The following is a 26,710-nucleotide window of genomic DNA, read 5'->3' as shown; positions in this document are numbered from 1 at the left end:
TATACAAAGTAAATACATATCAAATGTACAATGTTTTTGGCCAGGAAAGCGCATTGGGGTTACCTGTTAAGAGGGCTGTACACCCGAAACCTTAATTTTGTTACCGTTCCTTTCTTCGATATATATATTGAGTGTATGTATATATTGAGTGAATGTGACAATATATATCAATATATATATTGAGTGAATGCGACAGTTGCGCTTCGACCAGATAAAACGTGTTTTAAATTGACAAAATCGAGGTTTCGTATTCAACTATTTTCTCCTCCAAAACTGGACCAATTTTTAAAAAAATCTCATCATCGGTATGAGAAAGATATTTTCTGTGCATCTATCGGCGTATATTTTTTAAAATCGACCGTTAAATAACCACGCTAGACTCTTTTCGTGGGTGTAAAAAAGAGGCGATTTTATAGATGTTTGGCGGCTCCTAGCTCCTATAAAAAATAATTAATCAAAAAAATAAAACGATAGATGCACCCCAATATCCATAGCATATTAAAAGGTGGATATCCATAGCATATTAAAAAATAAGTTCTCTAGTGCCATAATTGAGGTAGGGAGAAGTATAGTACGTTTGTATGGACAAGGCGCTGCTGTCCAGCCCTCTTAAGCCTTCCTGGTATAAAATTAAAAAAAGTGTTTGTCATGTAATTGGAGTAAATAATAATAATAAAATTATAATTTAAATATGTATATGTACACCCAGCTCATAAAATCGTTCGATCGTTTCTTTATATTATAACTAAAATATTTCCCAGCAAAACTCATAAAAATTTTGTGAAACCTGATGGCAAACATTAAAATTAAAAAGTTCGCCGTTCGAATCGAGAAATAAAAGCTAATAAATCGTCGGTTTTTTGCGTTTTGCGGAAAAACGTTACGAGAGATGGTCAACCTACCGAATTACAATTACACCTACATTTGCCCGGGAGGAAATGAAAAATAAAAAATAATACGAAAAAATATAAATATACTTACGTGTGTACATACATATAACGTATACAATATAGTTACATATAGAAAACAATACGAGCGAGCCAGAAATAAAACACCGCTTGGTCGGCGTGCCAGGCGAAAGATAAAAATGTAATTAATTCCCACTTTAATAAAGTAATAAATTTTCTCACGCTTCGCTCTTTCCGCGTACTCGTTACTCGAATCGTACTAAATTACAAAGTTCATATTGCCTGTGGTAAAAACCTAAATATAATTTAATACTTTGAGCATTGTCAAAATAAACAAAATCGTTTGCTAGTAAACAATAATGAAAATCTTCTAGTACATATAATTTTTATAATAGATCTACATACATACATACATTTGCAATCAAAATCATTCAATAACTAACTTGCGCCCAGCGGCAACAACTATGAAGTAAAATATAAATAATAAATTAAATTAAAAAGAAAGTATTGTCGTTTTTTCTTAAAATCAATTAATAGGCAGGAGGAATGGCGCCCCTCCTATCTTTCGTCTGCTTTTTAAAAAAAATATGTGAAAATTTCTCCCGAAATAAAATCAAGCTTATTATTTTACATGGTATGGAATATTATTAACCACGTTTTGAAGCCCCCCCCCCCTCAATATCGCGCCTTAGGTATGGCCTAAGACAGAGTTTTTTTTTAGGGGAGGGGCTAAAGCACGGGCGCAACCCGTTCCTAGAATTTGTGGAATAGTATATGTATAATAAGTATTAGGTAAATATTTTTCGGCACATTTAAAATAAACATTAATCCAGTTAATTCATACAACTACCTATATAATATCGTGTTGAATAGAATTATCGACTTTCTCGTTATTTTTACGACTTCTTTGTACCAAATTATCAAATTTTTTAATAATGCTATTAACAAAAATTTCCCCTGTGGCGCTTTAATACGGTTTTACACAAAAAGTTCATGAATCATAAAAAATTTTACCAAGGCGATGAATTAAAATACATTTATTTTAATTCAACGCCTTGGGTTAATTTTTTTCCAATAAATAGACACTTTAAAAAGTATGAAACCGTGAACCTGTATTTGATAATTTGCATTACAATACCTAATTAATAATAATAAATTTCTAAATTAAATTTTAGGATTTTTTTTAAATGTATGAATTATTTTTTTAAATCAGGGGTAGGCTGGTCTCCCACAGCCCCCCCCCCCCCTCCTTGGCTTTTTTCATGGCCCGGGATCATTTTCCCCCCCTGCCTCCTCCCCACTATCGCCCTGCATTCAATGTGCTTTTGATTTCAGTTTTTTTAAGAAAGCAATAGATCAGAAAATAAAATACTCAGATAGTAAATAAATTTATAATTCTTTACTTTTAAACATTTTTGTGTACTATAATTTTGCATTACCGAGGAAAAATCGAACTTTCTTTGTATGTGAATTAAAAAGAAGCATTTGAAATCTAAATCAAATAATTAATAATTATAATTAAACGATCCGTAAGTATTATATGTATTTCAATGCCAAGCTAAATTTAGGACATTTAAAAAGCTCAAAGATAATTTAAGCTTAATTTCATGTGAAATAAATAAACAGGAGATAAATTTATTCTTCAAATACTATGTATTCACAGTCATAGAAGATTACACAATTTTCTTTGAATTCATATAAAATACACCTACATAATTTATTTAAAACCCATATCTTTTATCTTGTACGTATACAGAAATTCTGCTTTATATCGGCTTAAATTTAATATTTTAGTATAATAAATTTTACCTTAAACGATTTATATACGAAATAAATAATACTGAGAAATAATATTGTATTAATAAATCATTTGTATTTCATCTCCCTTAATATTATATTATATAACAGACATGTAGCAGGCATTAAAATGAAACATTACTTTAAAAAATAAAATCCCAATTACACGCGTCGTTCATTCGAATTCATATTGTAGAAACGGATGGCGACAACAATACGAAAGGTCATCTACATACATATATGTATATACGTATGTATATATATATATATATATATATATATATATATATATATATATATATATATATATATATATATATATATATATATATATATATATATATTATATACACTCAAAGAAGTATGGAACGCTGTATGCTTGGCATAACGAGGAAAGACAGAAAGCGGGAAACGTGGATGAGAAGTATGACAAGAGTAGTGGACATAGTGGATAGAGTGTTGGAGTGCAAGAGATTGAAATGGCAATGGGCGGGTCACGTAGCTAGGAGGATGGACGAAAGGTGGACAAAAGAAGTGCTTGAATGGTACCCGAGAGAATGCAAAAGGGTAAAAGGAAGACCGTAAGAAAGATGGGTGAACGAAATTCGAAAAATGTGCGGGGTGAGATTGATGAGTGTTGCGCAAAACAGAGACAAGTGGAAGCGTGTTGGAGAGGCCTTCATCCAGCAGTGGATGGCGAATGGCTGTAAATGATGATGATGATGATATATATATATTTATATATATATATATATATATATATATATATATATATATATATATATATATATATATATATATATACATACATATTCGCATACATACATATGTATATCCGTGTAATCCGTATAGACCTCAAAAGCCTTTTGACAAGCGCGCGAGCGTATGAACCGCATCTATCAATCAATCAGCCCTGATTAGGCAGCACTAATAAAGTGATGGGACTTCTGCGCACAGACACCGTTTTCGCATCGGGAAAACTTTGTGATTAATTTTACGGAGATTTACATCATCTACAGCTACATATGTACACTGAAAGCTAGACGACACGCATATACGGGATGGGGTTGAAAGCGTCCATAATGCAATTATCCACAGCTAATGTGTCACATTCGAGTCACATTAGCACCGCTGCAGTGGAAATATCTACTAGGACTACTCAGATTCAGTCTAAATATAAGTTGCTATTCTAATATTAGAACTGTAAGAGTTTAAGACATTTTTGTCCAATTTTATTGCCATTACTTTAATGAATCCAGGTACTAGTAATGTAGCAGAGTTCGTATTTCTGCAATCAAATTCCCCTATAATATTTTCGCGATTCAAAATTACCTAATGGATATTTCCAGTTAAATTAAAACGAATGAAACAAATTCTTAGGTCAATAAATTTTTTATATGATTATACTAGCTGAATCCGGCGATACGTTGCAATGCCACAATAACGCATGTAATTCCCGTTCTCGTTCCCGTTTCCGTTCCCATTCCCGTTTTTCCCGTTCCCGAGTTAACGTCGTGGTAATCTGCTTTTGTAATTATCCAGCGTTTTGGCTCGTGCTTCTTGATGTGTTTCGATAAGTAAATGTTTCATTTTCAAATTAATACTTAATTATCAAATTAAATTAACAGTAATAATAATTTGAACGTATTTGAAATCATTCAATTGTTTGCTTATTTTACCCTAACAACGCAGTTGGCGACGCGAAAACATTTGAAATTATTGTATTGCAATCCCACTTATTCCTGTTTTTCCGTTCCCGCTCCCGTTTTTGGGTGATTTTTTTACAGAAACCAACGCGGGCATGCACACAATAACTCATATAAGTTTCATCGCAATCGGTTGAATGGTATAGGAACGCATACGTGACAGACAGACAACCTTAAAGACAAACATTGATTTTTATGTTTATAGAAGAATGAGATATAATTGCAGCAACTCATTAATTTTCAGGAAATTCATTGACGTCATCAAAATTAAAACAAAAAAAGAATATTCAAGAAACATTACATCTGTAATATTATGATCTTTCAGACAGAGGATATTTGAGTTTTCAGCCTGGTATGCTTGGTAATATTGGAGATATATGTATATGTACATTCATGCATATGTATGTATGTACCTATGTATTATAACAGCGTTTCCAAACCTGTGGTACGCGTCCCAATTGGTGGTACGCGGTTGATGGTTGGTGGTACGCGAAAAAAAATCAGTAATGGCGGACATGCAGGAATGAATGATTTACAATCATAATAAAAATAGAAATATTTTTTATATCTAATATATAATTTCGAAAGAGACTTTTTAAGTTTTTATCTTTGTTTGGGAACTTCGAAAACAAAATAAAATTTCCATGACGACAATTGAATTGGTTGAATATTATATTTTTTTCATATAATAAGAAATTTAATAAATAAATTAAATTCGCCATGTTTAAGCTGTTTACAAATACTAAGCGAAGCCGGGTAAAACAACAAGTAATTAATAAACATTATCTTAATTAGTCATCGTCGACGTCAATATGATACAGTTGATGATCGAAAATCTGGAAATCGATGCGTTTTCCTCAGATCCGGCATGGATTTTGAAGTGCATTTTTAAATTTACCGCGTTCACGCTAAATAAATAAATAACTTGAATTGGACTCGTAAGAACAGTTCGATAATAATCTTTAATTTTGCAGATAAAATCGAAAGTATATATGATTAGAAAATTAGATTTTTGAAATTTATGTATCGAAAATGATGAAACTGAAGTATTTGAAACTTTACATAATTTCTTATCTGAAAACAAGAGTCGTAAGTCGGATATACGTGAAAAAATAATTGAATATTTAATAGGGCTGAAATCGTATTTTACGCAGTGCTTTCCCAAACCTTAAGAAGCAAACAATTTATTTCAAACCCCTTTGATAATGATCACTTTCGGACTAAATACAGAATTCGAAATAAATAAGGTTATTAATTTTTGGCTAGGTATTAGTGAAGAATATGAACAGCTTTATGACAGCGCTTAAATTTCTGTAGCCGTTTACTAGCACTGAACTGGTTGAGAGAGCTTTCTCTTCATTTATTTTAATAAGACAAATATAGAAATTGATTGAATCCAGCTCCAGACTTAAAGGTAAATCTCGCATCATTTGAACCAAATTAAAAGAAAATAAAGTGCAAGGATCTCATTAAATTTATTTTGCAAGGAGATTTAATGAAAAGAAAACTATGTACTTTGTAATTTTGTGCTTTTATTAAAACCATCAATAATATTTTTACTATCAATAATAGAAGTATGACAAGATAGTAGATAAATATATTAAACTTTGAGCATATTATAATTGTAACTCCGCAAATAACTTTTTTTCCACAAAATTTCTTACCAAAACAGATCTACATATTGCGTGTATCCTTTCTTGACATTCCTTACCATGCAAATACTATATATAATAATTACACTTGCAAAAACAATTTTCATGAAATACAATAATTTTTATATGGTGGTACAATTTAGCGTTATATACTACCAAGTGGTACGCGAGTCAAAAAAGGTTGGGAAACGCTGTATTACAAAATGAAAATACTATTTTGACTTTTATAGAATAAAAAAGTCCCGCTTCCTATATACAGAATTTAATAACATTTTCTCTGAAAATATCGAAAAAGCATTGCAAAAATAAAAACGTTGCTTTTAAAGATATAATTTTTTGAAAGCTTTTTTTATTGAAATTTAAAAAAATAAAACAAAAAAATTTATCTTTAATTTAACGTTTCGAATTCAAAGAAATTGAAACCGAATATTAAAAATCAATAAATTCTAATCAGAGGATTTTATTAAGATGTGCACTTCATACACGTATCTATGTGAATGTTTCGGTCGAAGTTAGTTTTATAGCCAAAAGGGACGGAAACAATTTAATTAAATTATCTGTTTTTTCTACTGTCAGCATGTATATTTTCATTTATTTTTAAAGTTGGGGCTATTTTTATAAGTTTTTACTTGTTATTTGATTCTTCATTCACCGTCAAACATACAATTGTCTCATCTCAATCAGAATCAAAAAGAGTTTCTTCCATTGTGGAATCATCAATACAAGAAGTACAAATACACCCGCTTCATAATAGTGTCATCTTAAGATATACATTTCCCTTTATTATACCATTTAAAGAACGTTTGGAGTGAAATATTTTTCCCGAGATTCGAGATAAAAATTCTTGGGACACGGGACATCGAAAATTCCCGGGTCGACCCGAGCAGAAACCCTAGTATGTATCATACAAAAGACATTTAAAAATAGTTTCAATCATTACAATTTAATGATCAAATTCTATCATAAATATGCCGAAACCTTTGTTTAAATAGGTCTACGAGCTTAAAACTCAATCTGCAGATATAAATCCGATTAAAGAAACCTAGAAGAGAGGGGTTAATTGGTTATTCAAAGCCTCGACACCTACGCAAGCACACCGAAATCCTTTGTTTCACCAATTTCGACGCAATACTGACAGCCGAGAAACTCTTCCGTTCACCTCAGAGAACCTCAGAAAATGGGGGAGGGGGTTTGAATTTTCCTCAAGACATTAACAAGTGGCGTTCGTACAGGAAACTATTGAATCCGGTCGGTGCTGACTGGCGTTTCATGCCCACCGACATGATTAATGACCCGCGGCTGGAGTGAAAACGGTGTGGGGGTCGCGTAATTAAACGACCCCCGCGAACACCGAGGGTTGGCGCCATACGTGAAGGGTCCGACACCATAATATACATATGTATATGTATGTATTATGGTTATTAGTGTGTACGTAATGTGTAAGAAAAGCACGCGAGACCCCGAACAACATATTGTGTCTGCGAGAAGCGCACCTGGTTGGGCAAAAACTTAATTGCGGCCTTGCCCTAATGCCAAAGACGATGATGGAGTACTGGCGTTCGTGTGTTTGCACATTTATGAATAGTTTTCGTGTTAGTTAGTTAGTTCCTTGGTTGGTTGGCCGGTTGGTGTGCCATTGCCGCCCAATTAACCTGAATAAAATGCTGGAAAATTGTTGAATGACTTTCGGATGACAATTTTCATTCAATAAATCTATGTAGTTCTGAGTATATTATGTATTAGTAGCATAGACTATTGATTAGCACAGACGTCGGCAACCCTTTTTGGCTGCGGGTAAAAATCAACCAAAATGTGATTATAACATCATAACAGTATTTTCGTGAATAATAAGAAAAAAAAATAAGAGACAAAAATCCTTCCATTCCTCGTACATTTTCAAAATTATTTTGTTATTTCCTTAGAGTCTTTCGTTGAAATAATTATATGTAATGGTTAATTATGTCTGCTAAGAACAAAAGTCTTAAAAAACATTGTTTATCATTGAGTTCCAGATCATTTTTATCGATTTCGTTGAGAAATATTTGAATGTCATCAAAACACTCGCCTTGACTTAACTATTTTTAACAGTAAATCTTCATATTTAGATCATTTCTTCCAAAATAGATTGCCTGTGTGTAATACAGATCGTGCTACTATTTTGATTACAATCTTAATAACCTTTTTCACTATATCTTCATGCAATGCTGACTATATCAGTAGATTCCAAATAATTTCTGACCTGACGCATATTCTTAAATAAAATATTTAAAAAATATATTAAAATTACCAAGTTATTATACGAAAATATTACTCGAATACATTAACCGGTAAACTCAAGTGAGTCACTTGAAATTGTCAAATAAATCAATTGGTAATCCGCGGGTCATAGGTTGCCTGGGATAGCATTTAATGTTTTCGAACAAAGTGGTCACGGGTTCAATCCCACCGGTTGCAGCTGGCCAGACGTTAGTTTTGTTATCAGAGAGTATCCTATCAGAGTTTGCCATTTTATCTAATTTTCATTGTAACGGTTCCAACAAATTGGTAACCTTTACCAATTTTCTTGCCAAAATTTCGAGCTTCTCAGCATCAAAATTCAGCGATTTGTATAAATGCTGCAAATTTGTCCATCAATTTGTTTAATCGATGTTTGTATTTGCCTTGTATAATACTTAAAATACTACTGTACAATGTTTGACCATAGATGTCGTGTTTAATGTAAATATATGGGCGTATGCTTGTATATTGAATTTATAATTCATAATGTGTATACCACACTCGTTGCTTTGTAGCAATCTGTTATGACAGGTGTGCATGATAATTTTTTCAATGAAAATATCAGTACGTGAATATTTTTTATATTACTTCTAAACTAGTAATAAAACAACAAAAACTGCTCGTAAACTAGACAATGTATGTTAGGTATAGATGTTATTAATATTTTAGTATGGGTATTATGTACGATGAAATGGTGGTTCCAAAATTTCATGTTAAGACCCTGAAGATACAAAAAATCAAGATCAAAAATCAAGTTCATAACGATCAAAGTTTGGTTGAATCAAAAGCACACATAAAAATTAGTAATGCAAAAATTTTAGACCTTCTAAGAAGGTGGAGAGTAAAGTTAATTTCAATTTAAATGTCATATTCTGATATTGTTTTTCGAGAAACACATACATTTGTAAATTATGATTTATATTAACATTTACATATATAGGTCAATATATTTTCATTACCATTTATTTTGTGAGTTTACGACTAACATTAGTATGATGCTTTTCTGACACATCCACATAAAATATGAACACAATTTTAAAACAATAACTTTTCCAAGGATTTTTTGACGTTTTTCATTGACAGAATAAACAGCACACATGAGGTTTACGTATTCGAAATTATTCGCAAAAATGCGCATGTGCGTGCTGCGGGCAAGATTGATGGATGACGGTGAGGAATGGATGTGGTGTCGTCTTGACGCCACTTCGTGCCGCTACATTTGACGTTCCATTTTTACGCTCTACTCATTTTAATGACGAAAAAAATACACAAATATATATTTTCATAAACAAAAGAGAGAGGAGAAAAAAATAAAAAAAAATTGGGAAAAAACCGCGTCAGTTTATCTCCCTCTCACCCTCGATTAATTTTAGACTTAGACTCTGGTAAAAAACGTAATGTTTAGCCTGCGTCCCGTATAATTTCCCGTTTCGGCGTTATCATTTTTCATCCATCTAAATTTAGCGGGTGCCGGCGAGATTGATGACCGGAAGATTTAAAATGTGGTAGTATCAAATTTACAAATTGTAAAAAGTCTCGTTGTGTGCGTCCAAATTGTTAACGTTTATGTACAAACTTGTTTGAAACGCACAATGACGCCACGTTGAAACGACAGTATTGAAGGTAAAAAGCTAATTAAAACCCTTTCACTGCAGCAGCAACGCTACTGAATTCAAAATTAACGTGAAAAAAAATGTAAACGTTTATGTATAAATTTAAAGGCAACGTTTCGCCGCGAAGAAGATTTTCATTTAACGCTTAATTAAAAACATTCAATTGCATTTCCGAATACTAATTACAAGCCATCTTAATTGCTTTAAAATATATTTTCTTTACATTTTATATTTAAATTAGATATGTTTAACATTTGTACAAAGCACCTAATTAATATTAAATTGAACTAAATCGTAACAAAATTACATATACATATGTATATACATAGGTATCTCACAATATTACGTTGATGCATAAATAAGCCGTTATAATTGAAGGTAGCATAAGCCCACTTTTCTTCATTTCGAGAAATACATAACTCGCAAAACATTAAATGTAATATTTTGCGTTTAACGATATTTAAAAATACTGGTGGCCTGTAATTATTTGGATTCGGTGTAACATATATGTATATATATATATATATATATATATATATATATATACATGTATATAAGATAGGAATTATACACACAATCGGTACTACAAAAAAATATACTTGTAGTAAATAAAACTAAATACTAATAAAATAATAATTATTTAATTGCAGGCTAATCATTGCATAATTATTTTTATCAATTATAAAATACTGTATTGAGTCCTTATAACTATGTAATTAATCAGTGAGTGCCAAAAAAAGTAAATAAAATTTTGCGTTCTCCTTGCTTTAAAGAATTTTTGTGTGGGATGGATTGTTTTAGCTTTCAAATATTATAAACATAAGTCAAGTGAAAAAAAATAAGTTTCCAAAAAATCGAAAAGCTTCTCATTATTAATAGTCAATTATTTGGATATAGTCTTAGGTATAAATTCGATATTTTTGACATACTTTATCTTTGATTTTGAATTTATGATAAATTTAGCGGTTCCTTTAAAAGTAAAAGTGAAAAAGGAAGTCGAGTATTGACTCATTCTTCGACAAACTAACAAACTAGCTGATATAACGTTATCTTCTACATAAATTCAAAACCATTCAAATAACATAAAATATATTTTTTTATATTTCAGTACTACCGTCAGTCTATTTTGGAATACCGGTAATACCAAAGGTTGGGTTTTGACCAAAAAAGATGGAAAAGGTTTTGCTAGTATCGGTAATGGAAGCCCTAAGCACCTACATATGTACATATGTAAGTACGTGGAATATCAAAAAAATTTTACTCTTTAAATTTCGAAAAAAAATGTCTTAAATTATACATGGTTTTAAGTATTTATACAATTTATTTACATAATTGATATTTCGAAGTACTCCAGACTTGTTTAAATTCAGCATATCCTAAAATTATCTACAGATTATAAAATTGCAGACATACACGCTTATAAAATTGTTATATTATTATCAAAGATTTTAAAGTAGTAGTCGTAATCTGCAATGTGTGCTCCGGTAGCTTAACGGTCATACTGTACACGGGGAGTATAGTGAGATTAAAAGCTTCCCAGCATTCGGAAGATTGATGCCGCATTTCGTAGAGTTTCGCCGATAAGATTATCCGGCGACGTGCATCGGGTGGCCTTTCATCCAGGACTATTCGGCCTTGGAAGTCCTTGCTCTCTCCCGTAAAGGCCACGTCCATCGCACCAAGAAGCCGTATACGGGCGGTATGAGGGGGTGATGGTGGTGGTCCAAGAGAGCAAGTTTTCCATCGAGTTAAGATTTTACCCCGTAATTCAATTTTCTCGGCACGACCACGAATAACTTCCCCATCGGCCACTTAAAACCCACCCCGAGGCTAACTTCTTAATTCTACCAATAAGACCACTCTGTTTATCCAGTAGACGATAGTCTGACCGAAGCCACTTTTTCATTCGAAAGAGGAGAGAGGTTGGGAAACCTTTTGATGAAATTTGCCAGTACCATACTTAAACATTATGTTCAATTATTCAACGGCAATATCCCATCCGTCAAGTAAAACCGTACGTTTTAATATTAACAAAATAACCTTAAATTATTTATAAAGAAAAGTTTTTGTATCGAAACAAACTGATATCATTTCATTTATTTTAGTGATACTGGAGTACGTAATCGTATTTTATTTCTAATTTGATTACTACATATGTATATGTAAGAAGAAAAGTACATATAAAAAATACACAAAAAATAAATTCAAAACAATTAAAATACTTTGACATGTTCTATATGAAATTGACGCAGCTAATTTACCAAAATACCCACACATAATAACACGCCATTTGTTTTCCCTCTATACAAACTAATTTCTGGTTCGTGGTTACCCGATCGGTTTCTAGATATGATCGATGTTGAAACGCCCATTAAAAATATATTTGCCATCGCTTTCACCAAAAATACACAAAAAAATCTTTTTCGAACGATGGAAATGTGGGTTAACATAAAATCAATACCATCTTTCACACACGCACACAACCGTACGACCAAGTTAATACATTTGAACAAAATTGCACATACACACACACATAAAGTTATATTAGATTGTATGATAGACGACGGGAGAGTGTGCTGGTGATGTTTGTCTGTATAATTTTCCCGCAACGAGATGCACATGCGGCTGTGTGGCGGTTTATTGCATTGCAGATGCAATTGCACGCACCTGTTTTCAGCGCGGCAATTTCACCGAGCTTTCATCGCTTTTCCGACCGGTACATACGAACCCACCCACTTTCGTCCAAAGCCTTCTAAAATTGTCGTTCGTGACGATGGATATTTCCGTATAAACCTTTCTTTCTTCGACACACATTGGTAATCCGATTTGGCACAAATTTTCCCACATAAGGAAATGTTTCTAAAATAAGCGCGGATGCTAACAATTTTGAATGCGTATACTAAGCAAATCATATATGTACATACATATATGTATATGTATATACGATAAAATATTCAATGGATATAAAATATATAACGATAACTTTATTTTGTAGTTCTCCATTTTCATAAACATTCTACGAGTACAATAAAAATACATAATAAATCCCATAACATAATATATATTTTATATTATCTTCTGATAAATATTATAGAGAAAATAAATATGTATGTAAACAAATGTTATAACGTAAGGACATTATATGAGGAACCTTTTTATGGATTTTAATGTGCGTTTTCCTTCTTGTTTTCTTCGCGAAGATCCCTTGCGGTTTGAAGAATATTATAATATCAAAGGTCGCAGATGTGCGTATATATCTATACATATATGTATATATATATACATATGGATGTTGATAAACATATACATAGGTATATATGAAAGTATACCTAGATATTTGTTTATACAACGTCGCCTGTTCCGAGAACTTGTGTGAGTTAAAGGGTTGAAAATTGTTTGTTTTCGTTTTTATGCTGCGCAAAAAAAATGACATAGGCTCTTAGGAAAAGGTTAAGCTTATAATCGTACATTTTATATTTAACAATTTGAAAGTGGGTGGTATTTTGATATAAAAAACCACGACGTTCAACTTCCGAAGAATCTTCAACTTCAAACTAAATAATAAATTTAATCGCGACCACTTTCATTTTCAAAGTACTCATTTGTTCAAAAATATTTGATAACTATTTACCTATACAGTACACTGCTCATATATTTAGCTGTTTTCGATCCAGCTTGTGTATAGGACGCACCTTGCGTGTATATAACTTGACTTTTTTCTTCTTGCTTTGAAGAAATAAAAATGAGAGGAGAAAAATAATAAAAAATGGAAAACTTATTACGGCGATATTTTGTCTCACAGGAGAGCAAAACGAAAAAAAAACTGTTAAAATATTAGCTACTTCGAAGCAAGCGGAAAATATCTCTCGCGCGCTGCGTGAAAAACCATTACTGTGGGCTACCCGAGGGCCGCGGCGAAAATGGGAAAATCCGTATAAAATTTCCATTAAATAAAACGTCACTCAGTGTGGGCCTCAACGACTGCTGCTCCAGACCAGATCCACTGAAAAACTATCAAGTGTTATCTATCATCACACCAGTGTGCACTGTGAGGATACGACATTGTCGACACGTCCAAACCATCGAACATCGATAGACCACCCTCTATTACAGTCGACACGTCTATACAATGGATAAAAGATACGTATTGTCTAGCTACGACTGTATTTGAACGAGAAAAATCTCACAAACGGAAATAAAATGAACGAAAAATCGTCAAACAGCACTTACAATACAACGTCGATCCAGTTCTCGAAAGTATCGATTGAAAAACTTAAATAGAAAAATATGTGGTATCATAATATCAAAAATTGTTCAAATAGTGAGTTGATTTTATAAATTGTCTCTTCACAATTCTGTTAAAAATTTCACTATGTACTTTACTTGTATGTATGTTTACTTGTATGTACGCAAAATTCTTAAAATGTAAACCAATCCAATTTTCAAATCGACTTATTTACCATTGTCTTCCATTCTACATACCAACCGTTCATAAAATGCACTACAATTTTTTTAGTTGTTTAAGAAAATCAGTACTACAGTAATACGGAGCGAATATAAAAATACAACTTTAATTTTAAAATCTAGTTCCACGTATAAAAATAACTAAATAACTAACAAAATCCATGAATAATTCAAATTGTACATTAGACGGGAGCGGAAATCGCAATTTAAATTTTCATTAATGGACCTGGTAGAAAAATTGCGTTATATTAATTGAATGTAATTTAAAAATTTCATCGACTGTAAATAATAATGTATTTTAATTACCAATTGATTTAACTCGACGAAAATTTCGAAAAGGTGGATTTTTTTCATATTTGTAACTTATTTTTTAGAATATTTTTAATTCAAATTAAATAAGCGCTTAACATTCACCTATTGCAGTTAATTGGGTAGATTATTGTAAGTTTTTCCTAGTTAACGAGAATTCGATGTTTTACGTTTTACCAGAAACTCGTATACCTTACAAAGCGCGTCACTCTGACAAGCGTTCTTTTAAAAAAAATCGTCAGTTTTTCATGCTTCCATTATTATTTTGAAAATAAAAGTGAGTATAGTGCTCTACCTACGGTGTGGATAAGTTGTTTCATTGACAGTAAAACTTACAGTGAAAGCATTAAAGACATTTATTTTAAAATATTGTATTATTTCGAAACAATTCCAAACTTTGCAACTCTCGCGTGTTTTCTAAACAATGTGCATATCACGTACGAAAGTTTCCACGGCAGCTCGTTCAATATGTATCCAAAAATGTTAATTAAAAACTTTCGTTTGTTGCGTCGTAATGGAAAGAAGGGGTCGGCGAGCTTTTATAGACTAAGTATGTTACGCTCAGCACTAGACGCTACTGGCCCACTTGCTAGTACGGGATTTTCATTATTAAATATTTATACGTACATATAAATCACATCATCATACAAACATATTTATAATAGCAAAACTTTATATTTGATTTTTATGAAATGTCAATTTTTGACTTAATAATTGTTCGAACAAAAATTGATGCCATCAAAAATCCCGGTCTCCGTGACGAGCCAGAATGTTAAATTACAGAAAACGCAAATATCGGAAGGCAAAGATCGAAAATCGAAAGATCAAAAAAAGGTTGCATGGTAAACGGTACATACTCACGTAAATACTCACTTAATTGTCGCGAGCAGGATACAACAGGAACAAGAGGGACAGGCTTTTCCTCCCGTATTAATGTGCGCGCGCAGAATACGGGAGGAAAAGCCTGTTCCTCTTGTTCCTGTTGTACCCTGCTCGCGCAAATTAAGTGAGTATGTTAAGTTTACCATGCACCCTTTTTTTTGATCTTTCGACTTAAGATCTTTCGATTTTCGATCTTTGCCTTCCGATATTTGTGTTTTCAGTAATTTAACATTCCGGCTCGTCACGTAGACCCCAAAAATCCATCCTACATGAAAAAAATCGTTATCCTATCCCATCTACCATTATTAAGGACGCCACAGCTAAATCAACGGTCGCTTCTTGAATCATCTTCGGTTCACAGACGATATAGTTTTAATAGCTTGCGATCCAGCTGACCTACTTAACAGACTAACACAGCTGGACAGGGAAAGTAGATTAAAAATTACCATGCCTGATAGCATCTCATTACAAGACAAACCAGTAGAATTAGTAAACAATTATTTATATTTAAGTCAAATAATTGACATGACCGGTAGTAAAGATGAAGAGATAAAGAGAAGAGATAAAGAGAGATGAAATTAGGAAGGAGTGCATTTGGGCGAATGAATATTGTTTTTAAATCAAAAATGCCCCTCTGTCTCTGTCAAATACTCTGAAGAAAAAGATCTTCGATCAATGCGTTTTGCCAGTCATGACGTACGGATGTGAAACTTGGACATTTAACGCCAAGATGCTACACAAAGTTCAATGCACTCAAAAAAGTATGGAACGCTGTGTGCTCGGCATAACGAGGAAAAACAGGAAGCGGAAAACGTCGGTAAGAAGCATGACAAGGGTAGTGGACATAGTAGATAGAGTAAAGAGATTGAAATAGCAATGGGCGGGCCACGTGGCTAGAAGAATGGACGAAAGGCGGACAAAATAAGTGCTTGAATGGTACCAGAGAGAATGCAAATGGGTAAAAGGAAGACCGCAGGGAAGATGGGTAGACGAAATTAGGAAAATGTGTGGGGTGAGATGAGACGAGTGGAAGTGTGTTGGAGAGGCCTTCATCCAGCAGTGATGATGATGATGAAATCAAATCGGAAACTACAGGAAAAGAAAACTTTTCACAAGATATATTTTTTTTCCAAGAGGAAAAAAAACCCGCTTCCGGTTTATTATATTTAGTGATTTTATTTTTATTTTCATCAGATTGATACAAAAATTATACTTGAATTTTAACGTGAAGAGCACACATGTTAAAGGGGTTGAAAAAAATAGTGGAAGAAAAAATTAACCAAGTGTATACTGCCACTTCTGGTTGACGGATGCTTACTAAATTTTATACATAACTTGGTAAAATCTCAGTTTTATAAATTAAAATATTTCTTATAAAAACATAAAAAAAACCTTGATTCTCTAAATTAAAAGTACTACTTTCGGTTTAGGAAAAAATATTGGGGTAAAAAAATATTAATAATTTCTATTACAAGTAAGACATTTTAGTTCGATTTGATGAGTCGTTTGGGAGATAATTTAATTCAAAAACTTAAAAAGAAAGAGGACACCTATAAGGGGAGGTACCATTTCCGGTCAACCTAAAAATTTGAAAAAAAAATACGGTGTATCGATAAAAATTTCAGTAACCAATACTAAGTTTCAGTTCGATAGGACGAACAGTGTTAAAAAAATCCTCAAAATACACTGATACACAATAAACATACAGACACTCACACAGAAACACAAACACACACACACATTTTTTCTAGATCACGAAAACGTGATCAGTGGTCGATTCTGAGTTCGAATCAGTTAAAATATGCTTCAAATATCATTGCGGTTGAGCACAATATCTGCGACACAATATGGGCCGTTCATACAATTTCGTGGAAACGGCAAGCCGGCGTCGAAACGGTTGGAAGAAATGGGTGGCAAAAAAATGGACTATGACTGTCATTGCTCATCCCACCATTGTTCATTATATAATGTTTTACGTTTTTTTTCCATATTATTTTTGTAATAATAACATTTTTAAAGACATTTCTGCCAGCACCGTAATCCCGGTATTCAGACTAGTTGCAGCACCGAGATTCACGGTACCATAAAACACCGGGATTTCGGGATCCCGGGATTGGAAGCCTTAATACGAACAATCTATTGACCAAATAAATAATTACTCCAGCATAAGAAGTTGGAATATTACAAAATTATATAAATACCTATATATTAAATGTACATATGTATGTGCCTTTTTGTATCAACCACCCATACTAATACCTTTCTACCGAAATTTTTCCTACCCAAAGTGTATATTAATCATTTTATTTGTAATACCCGAATGAAATGAAGGTTTTTGTATTTCGTAGCCGGCTTTATTCAAAGTAAACCGACTCATAATCATTCGAACAAAATTAATTTACTTTACATTTTGTTTGAGACATAAACGATGTCTGAAAATTTAATATTCATTAAGGAAAAGTTTTCAAAACATCCATTTACAAAGTGATTCCTTGTATTATATAACCTGAAAAAAACGAATTCTGAATTGTATATAAGGATCGCGCTTCACAAAACAAATCATCCTTATATCCGGGTCCATAAAACCCAAATGACAGCGTTCTAAGATTTTTTCTGAATTAAATGTAAATCTTCAAATTTTATTTATTATTATACCGCAGAGACATTACAGAGTGATGCAACGAGCCATTTTGTCCAAACATATGAAATATAATTATAATTATTAATTTTTAATGTTAATATATATATATATATATATACATATATACCTGTAATAGGTGTATATTTTTACATTTAACACGACATACATATATGATCAAACACTTTACAGAAGTATTTTAAGTTTTATATGAGGCAAATTAAAATATCAAATAAAATGACAAATTGCAATATTTACACAAATCAACGAAATTCGAAATTCTGAAAACTCGAAATTTTGCGAGAAAATGGTTAAATTTTTTTATCATCCTTTTTCTGTTTTTGTACTTTCAATAGGAGTGAGAAATTTTCATTACAAAATTTACATATATATTATCCGAAAATACTAAGCATTTGTTTTATATTTTACATACCTCCAGATCCAACTCCAACCGGCAACGAAGTTGATGCCAAAGCGTAACAATAGTGAAAGATGACGGCGTAGAAGAGCCTCAGCCTGACGAATCCAAAAAGATGTTGGGGCGAAATCATTGGATAGGACCATCTCCTCTTCCTCAGAGTTCCCATTTTGAATTATTTTTATTAAATTTAACACTTACTTAATACACATTTACGCGAAGGTCACACACGCCGCGTGTATATGAATCAAAAGTCAATACTTGGTAACTGTGTACATACTTACAAATATTAAATATGTATGTCAGTGGAAATTATCACAGAGTTTCGTCTCGTACATTTTCGCGTCTCGTTAGTGGTGTTTGGCGTGGGAAATTCTCGGGAATTTTCCTACGCAATTTTTCATGTTTATTTATGCGATGTTCGTGTACACGTATATGAGACTTTTCGCACACTATGATTGATGACTCTTTCGGATCTGTCCGAGCAAAAGCTGGCCGACTGTGGTACCTGAAAAGAATGAGATAATTATAAAATACATATAATTTATTGAAAATAAAATAGAAATATAAAATACACATAAATACAAATTAAATAAAAAAGGAGAATGAATGTCAATCAAAAATATGAATAGAGTAAAAAGTAAATATTTCCTTTGGGAAGCTAAATAATTGTATGAGTGTACAATTATTTTGATCGTATGAGTGTACATACATATATACCATTTTATATTTATCAATTACTTTTTTCATCGTATGAATTTTCAATTTAATTGTTAACAAAAGCCAAAAAAATCAGAAAGCGTAAACAAAATTATTTTTAAAGCTGAAAGTAAAAGCAAATCAGAGTCTATCATTAAAGACATATAGACTCTAAAGTGCTAGTGCTAAATTTTTTATACATACAAACATCCATATGTATCATATACGTATCCATATACATATTTTGTTCAAACAAATAAATTTATCATATTATTATTGCTTAACTAATTAAAAGCAACAGTTTTCAATGCATTACATCCATTTGTACATCTTATGTTTACATATGAACATGGGTTCACTTACAGATGTTAAATGAAAACTTGAAAAGGTATTGAGTAAATGAGATTAAACACAGCATAATCGTTTAGAAACACATAAGGGAATTCCATATGATCATACTCATGCGTATTCTGCGGTATATAAGCCCCCGTCGACCTATCTAAGTTACCGTTGAAATTAATTAATTTATTAATTAAACATTATCACCGAGTCGCGATATGTAAAATAATAATTTGATTATTCGACGCGTTAATTAAGCCGGCGCGTCCCCTTTCGCCGAATTAACTTTTCTCGGGCGCTTCCGCGAGTTTCCCAAAAGTTCAATTTTCGGGCACAACTTTGTCGTTTTGACAATTTCAGGGGTCCCAGAACCCCCCTATCCTCCCCGTACCTAGTCTTTGACCCCTTTCTTCTGACGTCGTTATTAATTAAAACGAACGTGATCGATCCATTGTGTTGTCGCAAGGTGAACTATGTAGGCTCGCGCATGTGTAAAGCAAAATTAATACGCGCTAATGAGTAAAGTGATACTGTTTTGTGGCCAAAAGCAAAATTATAATTGTGTCTAGAAACTTAACGCCCGGGAAATTTCGTACAAATGGTTCTCCCTGTTCCTTCCCTCGTTATAAATTTATTTAATTGGACACAGACAACACCAACATATTCAATATACGAACAAGAGAAGTCGTTTATTCAATATGTCCAGTTTTTTCCTCAATTTAATAGAATTATAATTGGAAGCATTTCGCGGTAGAATAAGAGACGCCAAAACTGCAAACTGCATAATCAGATACATTTGTCGAACAATATTTGGATTCAGTTCCGTGTGAGTCGGCCTTTATGGAAAACTTACACGGAACAGGCACCGGGCCAAAACCCCCTACCCTACAAATCCTGAACACTGAAAGGGATGGGGTTAGACGAGCTTTCCGGAATATAAGCTTTGACATTACGGACAAAAAAAGGGACGACAAATGCGCTTTTAAATTATATTCGACGGTTTTTCGCGCGCCAAGGCCAAAAATGGCACCGACCATTTAATTGTAAAAAATAAAACAACTTTCAGATAAAGCAGATTAATATTATTTTTCATTGTGTATGTATAATTTAGAATACAGATATTAGAGGTAGATTTTCATTCATACATAAGTAGATAATACATACATATTGATATTTTAATAATATATCATCTCAAACTGATATTTAAATATTGAAGATTTTTTCGAATAGAAAAACCATCTGAAAGTTGATAGTTGACGAAAAATCTGGAAAAACAAAAAGACGAATCTATCCGTAGGGAGTGTGCGAATCAATCAACGTCGAAAGATAGAGGCCCACTGTTTACATTCCACGGTGAAAAGAAAACGACGGATCAATCGTATACAAAAATGCGTTTGTTTGTAAAATATTATTTCAATAAATAAAAAATAAAGATGTAAAACGTACGGTCGACCCAACGTTTTATTGCAAACATATGATATGTACATACGTTCATACGGATCAGATACAGATGTATACTCGGGATTCTCAAATACATAATTATAGTAAGAATCTCTTAGTAATTTTCAACGTGACTACATATGTATATTATAAAACATGTATTATAGAACATATTTTTGAAAGCCATCCTTTTTGTTCGTAGTAAGATTTCACAATATGCCACCATAATTAGTTTTTATAATAAAAAATCATCTAAAACAATTCTGCCTATGTACATACATACATATATATGTATGTATATCTAAATATCGATAGATAATGAGTGACTGTAAACTTGAGTCGTAAAAACTTTTTGCCTCGATTAGAATCGGTCCGTTTTGGCGCAGAACGAACGTCCAAATATAGGAATGCAATATCAATAAAAACGCGTCGAGTTTCGTGATTGAAACCTATAAAATTACACAATCAAATTTTTATTCATTCGCCGCGTGCAATAGGTTTACTTCGTGCCTTGTAGATAAACGAAGATAGAGCTGGCGAAAAAAAAATGTTAATGCTTCGTATATGAAACCGACTCGTGGAAATGTATCACGTGTAATTTCCCACGAGGAAAACCCGGTTATATAAAAGCGCGCTTGCGATAAGATAATTCCGTATGGATTCGTAGACATCGAATAGAATGAGTGTTAACTATTTTTACGTTTTTCCGTTATTTTTCCCTTTTGCCCCGCGCACTATTCATACCTAATTGAATTAAGTAAGGCCATGATAGGCATCGAAATGCCGTCCTGTAATACCATTCGAGTGATTTAACGGTTAGATTGTTACTGTAGATATTTTACAATCTAGTTTAAAAGCTGGAATTTGGGTCATAATTGTATGCGCGAGCCACTTTTATGGCCCTCGCCACTAAAACATTGCCGAGTAATGCATTATTCATTAATAATAAACTAGTTCCATATACGAGCAAAGTTCAAACTACCACTGTTTTTTTTATTTTAATCGTACAAATCGTTAACGCGAATGTTTTCAACAATTGTTTCAGCACTACTATAATATAATATGTCGTAGAAAGCATACAAAGTTTCATTCAATGAAAATTTGAACGACTTTGATACGTTTTTATTTTCATTTTCAAGACTCCTAACTACACACTTAAAACAATCGTGGAGTGTCTTAAAGGTGATTTAAAATCACATAAACACACTTTTATTACTGCAAACTACCCTGACAAAAGACTTCGGTTACGACCACTTTTTAAATGACGATTAGAATTGTCATCGTTCCGATCGACACAAACTCGTTATAAGGACGCATAGAGATATCTATAGATATATTATATTATAAAACGCGATTCAATAAGGTAAAAAGTTGGGTTCTCAGTATTGCGAAACGTGTCAATTCAACGTGCTCCGCATTCAATGTGAAGGAGTCGCATGTCAAACTTTTGAAGAAGTAGGTACGATTCTCACTTTTTGTGGTGAGTATTTGGAAAACATATTCAAATCAAATTTCCGAATTCGGTGTATCAAAGTTTTCCCCCGGTGAGTGACACGATCGACGATAAATATGTTAAAATCAAATTTGTATTCGAATACTTAATATGACAATTGACATTGTACACACGCGAACGCGTATAATATTGCTTTATAAACAGCTTTACTATGTGTATATTTAATGAAAATTAAATACAATATTGTTGATTTTCTTTTTTTTCCCCGCATTTTTTGATAAAAGATTTTAATAACTTCATAGTTAATACTCTATTATATAAAATTATGAATTTCTCACATAGCACACAATTGTGAGCAAATATAAAAAGCCACCTAATCATTTTGAATTATAGAATTAAGATTGACATACATAATTACATTGTACTGTACTAAGTTTAACGTAGAATTCATGCTTTGCTTACTTTTTTATTGTAACTATTTGTATTAGTAATTACAGGATTGAAAATGAAAATGGTAATTAGTCAATACTTTTGACATAATTGAGCCCTATTTTTTTATTGATCCAAATTCTAATAATGATTTACCCAACAGCATAGCTTGGTGGCTGTGTTAATGCTAGCCACCGAGGTTACCAAATTCGATTCCGTGGGTTGACCCCAGTTGAAAAAAATATATTCCGAGTATTATATGTATGTAATGCTGCTGGTCGGGGATTTAATATTTGTGACTCCAAGTCAACGGATTCCTATCAGAGTTTGCCAATTGAAATGATTTTATTGTTGAAACGGTTCCTCGTCAAATTGGAAAAACCAGCCTACTCACTATGTTCTCAAAAGTTTTAATATATAAAATTTATAAATGTACAATTTTAATACCATATATGTATATATCGCTCAGGGGCAACCCGATAGCGGCATATTGGGAAAATATTAAATTGGGTCTGGACAATCTTCATACTGTTATGGTCGCTCCCCACCTTAATATACATAGTATATAAATTTGTATAAATAGAGGGCTACCGACAGTGTACTCATAGATAATTAGAATAGTTTCAACCTAACACTATGATGTGCCAATCACCATACACCAGCCGGCAGTCCCTCTTCCACACTTCTGAATAAAGGAAAGTAAAACAACAGAAAGGAATATTGGCTATGTCACCTTTCTCAACTATAAATAAATATATTTTTGACCTTACAATACGACATTTACAAAACAAATATAAACCTCACTAAATATTTTTATTTTGTTTTGTGCTCAATTCACTCTCATGTATAATTAAATAGCTCATTCGATCTTAAAGAACCGTATTTTAAATACTTAAATAAACAATCCATAAATTATTGTAATACCATATAACAAAAATTGCGCCAAAAGGTATAAAACAATCAAGTAATGAATATTAATATTTAAAATTATTTATTAATATTAGCTATTAAATCTGTTTTTAAATTATTATTTTCACATCAATCGAACATGTATGTATACATATACATATATACTCGTCTTTAAAGATCGCCTCAAAGCGAATTCATACAAACATCATCCACAGTGACATCTATGAAGAAAGTTTTGCAGCATTTTATTATAGAAATTGGCGAACCTCAAGACGCCGAATAGTTTGAGATTTGCAGGAGAGATTGAAAATCAAAAAAATCGAACTGTAACCACTCCGCTCGAAAGCTTAATATGCTAACTACTAGTCCACTCTGCTGATTTATTGTGGTTTATTTAAATATTTATAATAAATTAAATTACTAAAAATTTTAAATTAATTAAACACACGAGGAAACTTTGTATAACGAAATTCTACCGTAGTATAATTCAAATAATTTTTAGTGCACAGGTTTCCTCAATGACATTGAAAAGGCTTCCTAGTTGAAGAGGCCGGAGGCGAATAAGTGGGAGCACTTCGTCTAAAGGGAAAATTGCTTCGGCATCGTTTTTCCGGAAAACATTACGATTGCGCAAATAACTTTCGTCGAGAGCCACGAATCCCCGCAAAACAGGGCTGGATTTAACTTTGCAATTCGTTCGCAGCCAAGACACGAGTGGAGCAAAAAGAAGCTTTTACGTCGTACGAATCCGCCCCTGGCATAAATTTAGCACTTTACCAACCCCCCTTCCCCAAACTCTCACCACGATCGCTCTGACTCGTCGTACCCCACTTTCACAAAGTAAAAGAGCGACAGGTGAGGGTTGAAAGAAAGTCGCTAAATAGACAACCAGAGCAGCGCACACTTTCTCAACATTCTCAGTTCAAACATTGAATAAGCGAAAGCTAATAAAGTATTCAATCAATTAACGCACTATTGACGATGCATATTATACATTTTTATAATAAATGTTTCGGGGGTTCATTGCATTGTACCTACATATGTATTATATATATATATATATATATATATATATATATATATATATATATATATATATATATATATATATATATATATATATATATATATATATATATATATATATATATTTATATATATATATATATATATATATATATATATATATATATATATATATATATATATATATATATATTTATATATATATATATATATATATATATATATATATATATATATATATATATATATATATATATATATATATATATCAACTTTTACTGTATGTTCAAATCATATTCTTAATATTTAAAATGAAATAAAATCACTCGTAAATTCATGGGGCTAACAACGCACGACACTGAGAAAATTTCATAGACCATAAACTGTGTTTACATAAATAAAATAAACCGCAATGAAACTTAAACCGTAAACCGGCAGAACACGACATAAATTCACCCAGTTCATAAAAGTGACCTATGACGAGTATTTAGTGACCGAAAATTCGTACAGCATTCCAAACTTTAAATTTATATATTTTTTACAAAAATCACCAAAAAGAAATTTTTGTTTTGAAACAGAAAATTTTGAATTCGAAAACTAATTATCATTATTAGAGGTAATCAATAATTCACCGTTAGGTATCGTAAAAGAGATAAATAAAATATAATATAAAGAAAAAGTCGTTGCAGACTATTATTTTAATTATAATGTACACAATTGCTTTATTGAAAATATTGGAAAAATAAAATTAAAACAAAATTCAATAATGACACGCACATAATTTTATTAAGTGCCACCAGCCCATTAAGTATCTTAAACATCGTTTTAATCGTTTAATATTCACTAAATACAAATATTATATTCAAATAATTTTGTATTTTGATCGATTTTGAGAAATATGCAAATTTTTTTATACATAACGACACAAATTAATAATTGTGTATCGAAATTATTAAAAACTCACTAAAAATAGATACATTGTTGAGAAACATCGACGTATCATGAAAATTTGATAAATTTAACCAATTAAAAATTTCTTTCGGACAGATATCCGTTCGACCTAGTGTCCATTCGACCAATAGTCCGTCAACCCTGGATATACATACATATAAGCTTATTGTTTAAGAGTGCATTAAAACTTTAGAACACAATCGAAAATGATTATAAACATAATATAGTAAAATATTTGATTTCCGACAAGTACCTGACCTACAGCCTTAAACACGTAGCCAAATAGAACCAAAGGTACATGAAACAAAATATGTACATAGATATTTGTGTGTGTGTGTGTATATGTTTAGACAAAACGTAAACAGTGTGCTAAGCATATCGCATTTGCAAGTTCTCACCGTGCAAACACGACAAAGTTAAGCATTACCAGACGTACATAGTTCACGCTCGGATTGGTATTTTCAAAACTACCCCAGCCTTACGCGTATTCGATACGCTTACTTCTCCCCTGTAAATATAAACAAGAAGGCGCACTTACGCAACTCTGATTTCAAATCAAATCTCTCTATGGACGCATTTATACATAAACTATTAAATATATATGTACATATAGACATATTGGCGTTCATAATCTACGACATCTCTATGTAATACAAAGCGCAAAGTAGTACTTGCAAAGCACTTGAACATTCCAACCGGCTATTTTAAATATGCTTTTAGTACCTAAAGTACATATATTATATGTAGTATATGCGGCAAAAAATGTTAGATTATAATATTCAGTTGTGTATTTTTTGGGT

General features: G+C 32.1%; 1 protein-coding gene across 1 annotated transcript in view; it reads right to left on the bottom strand.

Annotated features, from left to right (window-relative positions):
* Positions 1–26,710, bottom strand: part of LOC143910988 (hemicentin-1-like) — a 380,897-nt gene that overhangs the window by 330,281 nt on the left and 23,906 nt on the right. Inside the window, exon 2 of the mRNA XM_077429655.1 lies at positions 18,680–19,172. Within this exon, the coding sequence (XP_077285781.1) occupies positions 18,680–18,833 (154 nt within the window). The 5' untranslated portion in view covers positions 18,834–19,172. The remainder of the gene's footprint in view (positions 1–18,679; positions 19,173–26,710) is intronic.

This window comes from Arctopsyche grandis, chromosome 4 (assembly GCF_051622035.1).
Source record: "Arctopsyche grandis isolate Sample6627 chromosome 4, ASM5162203v2, whole genome shotgun sequence".
NCBI classification, from domain to species: domain Eukaryota; kingdom Metazoa; phylum Arthropoda; class Insecta; order Trichoptera; family Hydropsychidae; genus Arctopsyche; species Arctopsyche grandis.
The sequence above is the reverse complement of the archived record's forward strand: the minus strand, read 5'-3'. Positions and strand labels throughout refer to the sequence as shown.